At 43.9% G+C, this 6,327-nt stretch overlaps 1 protein-coding gene across 1 annotated transcript; it reads right to left on the reverse strand.

Moving 5' to 3' along the window:
- Nucleotides 1-3,618: 3,618 nt before the first annotated feature.
- LOC143357524 (uncharacterized) lies at nucleotides 3,619-6,074 on the reverse strand. Its single transcript, XM_076794080.1, has 2 exons — nucleotides 5,048-6,074; nucleotides 3,619-4,130 (listed from the first exon to the last, which is right to left on the reverse strand). The coding sequence occupies exons 1-2, from the start codon at nucleotides 5,295-5,297 to the stop codon at nucleotides 4,045-4,047; spliced, it is 336 nt and encodes a 111-aa protein (XP_076650195.1). The 5' UTR covers nucleotides 5,298-6,074; the 3' UTR covers nucleotides 3,619-4,044.
- Between the last annotated feature and the right edge of the window lie 253 nt (nucleotides 6,075-6,327).

Below are 6,327 nucleotides of genomic sequence, written 5' to 3' on the forward strand. Positions count from 1 at the left end.
GTAAACCTCGAAACTTATATACCGTCGAAACGGGCTCGGGTTCGATGCGGAAGCTATAAGGGATTGGACGAGTGTAGGAAAGTTGGCCGCCCTCTCCTCTCCTCCCGTTCCGAGCAGGAAAAGGGCAGGTCGTTTCGCCGGAAAACGTGCTCGTCGCTGCGACGTGGTCCTCTCCTCTCTCTCTCTCTCTCCCTCTCTCCCTCTCCTTCTCTCTTTCCCTCGCTTTCTGTTTCCATTTTCCTCGCCCCTGGACTTCCGTCTCTGCCGTCACCTTGCGCTCCCTTCGTCGACGATACAACCTTGTGACAACACGCCGAGTCGAAGGAGCACTTCTCGATCGATACCTGGCACTGTTTATTCTCGGCCCCCTCCCCCCTTACCGTCGCGTCGACACCAGCGCGAAAAACTCCGAGGGAGGGGAGTGCAAAGGGCCCGCACGTAAGTGGCGAGAGACGGTGCGCGGCCGTCGAAACACGTCCGCCACGGTAACGATAACGCGATACGACTGCTTAAAATCGGGAACGGGGAGAATCGCGACGATTCCCGTGTCCCGAGCTGACGAACCGGAAGTGACGCCTGCGAACCGCCACTTCGGATTTTCTTCCCGTTTTTCCTCGGGATTCTCGCGATTTGTCGAGCACTTTTTGGAAATCTCTGGTCCCGAGATTTGTGCGAGGAGCAATCTTCAAATTTTGTCACTTCTGATCATTATTTTTTTCGAATATTCTCCTCGTTTTCCCATGGCTACGCATAAGTGTCACCTTTAGACACTTCGCTTTTTCCGGACTGAGGAAACATGTTACGCAACGTTCCCAACGACTCTTAAATGATCACTCGGTTAGTAGGATTTTATTGTTCCAATAATAAAAGCTGGCGATATAGTGTTCGCCCCGTCCTCTCTATGGGTCCCCGTGTGCATGCGACGTTCCACCGGGAAGACGAGAAACACGGTCGTTACTTCCGCTATAAGTTTCTCGCGGCGGGTCCATGTATTACAGTTTTCAGTTAGGCGGATTCCGTTTTGATCTGCAGCGATTCCGAGACTGTTTAACGGGGCCTCGGCCACTCGAGATCCGCGTCACACGGAGGCATAAGGGACCGTTACGACGGTCTTTTATGCGATGCCGGTGACGGATAAATACGATTCGCAGCGTTATCGTTCGTTCGCCCCTAACTCGAATCGTTCGCGAGGCTCTAGATTTTTATCGGGCGCCCTCGAGAAGCTGTTTACGAGTCTTTGAATCCCCCCCGGGACATGTGTCTCTTTTCCGAGCACGTGAACGAGCTGTTACGACGTCAGTCGAGGCTGCAGCGACGTTTAATCCGATGCCTAGAAGTGATTTCAAATTTTTTCTCCGACGATTCTCGGCAGTCACAGAAACATTTTCTCGAGAAACGTTTTCGAGTCCTCTGAAATCCGAATAAATTCGATCCTGCACACAGTCCCGTTTAGGGCTCGGCAGTTCCAGTGTTAATGGCAACAGCAAGAACTCTAGAACCGAAGAAAACGGACGGCAAGAACAGAAGTTTCGCCGTTCTACGAGCACGGTGCTTCAACACGATTTTCCTCGGAGTGCTACTTCGGCGCTGACAATGAGGAAGCACATTGCGACTGTCATTCGTTTCTTTTTTTTTTCCCCCGGCCGGCTAAAGTGCAAGGGAAAGACGTACGTCCCCGGTTCGATAAGAGGCAGCCTCGTTCCTCAGACCGTCGAATCCGATATCTATTCCCGATCCCGTCGATTCGACGACGTTACCGCGGGACTAACGACAACTCCCGTATTCCTCGAACGTTCGACAATACGTCCTCCGCACTTTGCTCAGCCGTTCCCGTCGTCGAAGACGACGACGACGACGAAGAGGACGAGGTCGAGGATGGCGAGGATCGATTTTCATCGGGGAACGCCTCGGAAAACTTACGAGGTAAGCTCTTTCAACGCGGGCAGAACAAAGACGCGGCAACTTTCGACGATCCTACTGCCGGTCTGCGGGCCTGGGAACGCGTTACGCCATTACCGATGATAAATCGTTTTCGGGGGCCCTGAATGGCAACGCTACCCCCCTGTCGCTCTCGATGCCCTCGTCTTGCGAATTCGACTCGCGGAGTCACGTCTGCACTCGAAATGGCTCCGCAACTTCCGGCCGAATTTTGAGTTGATCGTTATTGTCCCAAAATACTGACGCTCTGCGCTTAAAGGCGATTATTCCATAATTCGTTTCCCGTAAGACTTTTTAACCCTTAGCACTAGAACGGCGACTGTAAGGCGCCACTAAAAATTCCTGTATCACTATTCACAATATTTTTTACATTATTAAATTTGTTTGTATTTAATGAATTACTAAACATTTCACTACTGTACCAGTAAATTACACCATTTTCGTATGTATAGCATGACAAAATATATATAGAAGGGAAATATTCTAGGTCGGAAAAAATGTTTCATTTTGGAGTTAAAATTGCTTCGAGTGCAAGGGGTTAACACTGAACCTGGCAAGCGTTAACAGTATCTGGTAAATATTGCCCTATAAAAATGGCAGCCCTCAATTTATTAAAATTGTCCACTACTTTCCATAAATGAATTTTTGCAGTTTCGATAATTGTAAAATATAAAACCGGTAATTTCGACCGTGGTAGGTTTAGTGTTAATTCAATTGTCAACGAACAAATTTCTTCCAGTGACCCAAGGATTTATTAATTATTGAAAGTCCTATCAACACGTTCGCTACCACCATCACAGGTCTGTGACGTCCACGATCCTGCAGTTCATACGACGATTGTCGAATTAATTTCATGTGAAATTCATTTGAAATATTTGAACAACGGAGCACGGAGAGGGTAATTAAAAGGAAAAATCGTGAGGCATGCATCGGGTCGGGGAACATTAGGGGAACGCAGAAGAAACGGAACGATTTCTTGCTTGCGTCGTGTCGTCCGGAAAAATCGTCCTTCGCAGGTTTTTGCGGACCGAGATCTTAGTTTCCAGGTGCGTACGATATGGACGGGGACCTCACGTTCTTGCGCGACCTTTTTCCGATAATTAATGTCCGCCGGTGCACCCTGCGGAACGTGGATCGAGGACAAATGCGGGGGAGGAAGGGCCGCGAGAGAGGCCAGATTAATGACAGTTTTACCTGCCACCATTGTAAGAACGATGGATTTGACGCTATCGCTCGGCGCTAAGGATGCTGGAGAGGAAAGAAGCGAAATTTATTAGCGGCCTGGGAATTGCCTCGGAATCGGGTTTAATATTCGATTCTTTGCCTCGCCCGGTTAAAAATGCATTTCCACGAGTATTATCCATCCCCTCTACTTCCCCGACCCACTGGTTTAAACCCTGTGACTAGGCTAATTAGAATCAGCGCGATTTTAACATGCGGGCATCTCTGTTCATTAAGTTGTCTTATCGGTGTTTAAAATAGGAAGTCCTAAAAATTGTAATGCAAAATTTTAGTTAATTCATACTGCTTTCCATTTTTTGAGAGTGTTAAGAAATTTGTCGGAAATTTATCTAGATGTGGGAAAATGTCCAATTTCATTGAGGTTTGGTGCAACATTGTGTAAACACTGAACAATTTTCATTCTTCTACAAAAAAGCTAGTTTATTACTATTTCCTTGACGATTAAACGGCACCGGTGAGCGGAGCTCTTTTAATTAACAAATTGTCGGAGGTAGGGTCATTCATTATTTATTACCATAGTCAGTACAAATTGAACGTCATTAACAACGTTTAGTCACCTTCCAGGGTACAGATTATCACTTTTTTCTTAACACTGTTTAGCATAATTCACGAATCATCGAACATAAGTAACTTGAGTCGAAGCATTCTACATGTGTTTGCACGTGGTTACAGAAGTTGTCACATCTCCGCTCGGTGTACATAATAATCAGCAACATTACTTTAGATTATTGTTGATAAGATATATTGTGTAACCTGCACTGAAAAAGCTAGTCCTGGCAACGATGGAGGACACAATATGAACGAATAATCGATACATTTTTCATACACAGCTCGACACAGTTTAACCTTATCACTTAGAATTTATCACCAAATCCGTAAGATCACCTTCACCAGAACGACTACTATAACTATCGAAATGAGTAGCGAGATGACTGACGACAAGCAACACTCTGAAACAAAAATATTAATTATTATTCACTGTCGATTAAACGTACAACGTTCCCCCTTGAGATTCAAATTTCATTAATAATGAAAAAAGAAGAAGAAGAAAAACATGCAACATAGTCGCAAAATTTCGTTTCTAAAGCTTCTGATTATCGACTGTATATTCATTTATCTGAAGATAAAACGATAGCATTATCACTTAAATAACTCTCCGTTGAAATTCATAATTAATTTTTTAGACTGCTGAACGTATCCATAGAAAACTTAATGGCTGCATTTGTCAAAATATGCAGACTATAACGAAAGAGAAAAAAAAAAATGTAAAAAGGAATACGATTCCATCATTTATTCTTTAGAAACCGTGGGCAAGATTTCGCATGCAAATGGGAGTTTTCACATAAATTGCTCGCATCAGTTTTTCACACCAATTGCAAGACTCGGGAACAGAATTTTTTCGAAATGGTTTTAATGTTTTCAAATTCTTCACATCCTTCTGTATCTTATCAATTTTATTTGTCTTCTAATGCAATCGCGCAAACGATAAGAAGTTCTTTCCTTGTAGATATAAAGCAAATCGCAGTACAAGAAGATAAAATATTCCGCGCGTTATCATAGGCAGAATTGCTATACATTTCCACTTTCCTTGATAACTATGAATCAATTTACTAACTGTACAAGTTAATCCTTAGCTCTGTCTACATAAACTTCATGTTCATTTACGAAGAAACAAATTTATCCAAGCTTCCAAAACAATCCTTATCCTTATCAAAACAAAGTTGCAATCGATTAATCTACGGAACGTATCGAAAACGAAGGAGATTATTTTCAAGACTTGACCATATTTTATCCAACGTCCACAAAAATTTCAAAGTAATTCCAGAATCTCCGCAAGCTAAAAAAAAATCCGAAAATGTGGACTCACGTTTGCTCTTTCTGTACTTATGAACCACGATCACCGCAGGAGGCTCAGGATTGGCTGGCATCATATGAACATCACCAACATTAATCTCTGTAGGTGGAGGAACAACTGGACGATTTGGTGTCCATTGTGTTGCAGGATACGGATAACTGTACGACGAAGGCTGTGGCTCATGCTGAAGCATAGTCTCCCTGTATGGTGGTGGTAGTGGTGGTGGTGGTGGTGGATACGGTGCTGTCGACTTCAACTCCATGGTGTTCTTTGGATATTGAGAGGTTCCCAAAATGTCACGGATTTGATTTGAAAGAATTTATTCCGATGTGTCGATCCTCTCGTCGAACCCGGACTGCGAATGATAAGCAATTTATATTGAGAAAAGAAAGCCTTATCGATTCATCCAAGGTAATCGATCGTCGATAAATTTCTTATCGTTCCCTGTTCGACGAAACCGAAGATAAGTAGATTACCGTTTCCTGCTTCTATTCTGGCATTAGTGACACTTCTGCGAGAGGTTTCGACAAACTTTTCTGTTAAGACAAAAGTGAACACGTTTTCGGCTAAACTTCACTTCAGGAAACCAGAAATATTTAACTCTTTTTTATGTGATCCTGTAGCTTTTAGCTAGAAAATTCCGAAAATCCAAATTCCAATTCTAGGAGATCAGCAGTTCAAAAGTTATTGGATTTTCAGAAAATTTCTGGTTTCCTCAGGTGAAGTTTAACCAACTTTTCACTAACGGTGGTCATCGCTGACTCAGTTTCCGACGTACAATCACCCCCGCTTCGGCTGTGCCACCAGTTTACCGATCACCCTGTATAATATCGAAAAACGGTTGATTCGATTTCACGCTTTTACCGTTTCATTGGGCCCGTTAATTATTTATTTTACGTTCGCCGAACAAATCGCGGAGCAAACAGCGGAACGATCCCTGGTGATCACGGAATCGCTTCCACGCTCGAGGATCCATTAATTATATTCGTTAGCTCGTGTAGTTCGTCGCGCGCAAGCGACGCGTCTCGTAACCGATAAAAAACGAGAAACAAAAACGCCCCCGAAAAAAAAAGAGACAGTACCACGATTTAAGCGGTGGGAAATCGGCGGTTCTTCCGTTTCTTCATCGTCGATCGGGTCACGTGCGAGCAATTTGTTTATCGTTCTCGCAAACGACAATATCAAGGACGAATTCGACGGCAAAGAATTCGCTGAAATTGGTCGAACGATGTCACGATTTATCGTCTGGTGACGCTAACTGGAAAAATTCCAATGATTTTAGTGACATTCCT

This window comes from Halictus rubicundus, chromosome 9, assembly GCF_050948215.1.
Source record: "Halictus rubicundus isolate RS-2024b chromosome 9, iyHalRubi1_principal, whole genome shotgun sequence".
NCBI classification, from domain to species: domain Eukaryota; kingdom Metazoa; phylum Arthropoda; class Insecta; order Hymenoptera; family Halictidae; genus Halictus; species Halictus rubicundus.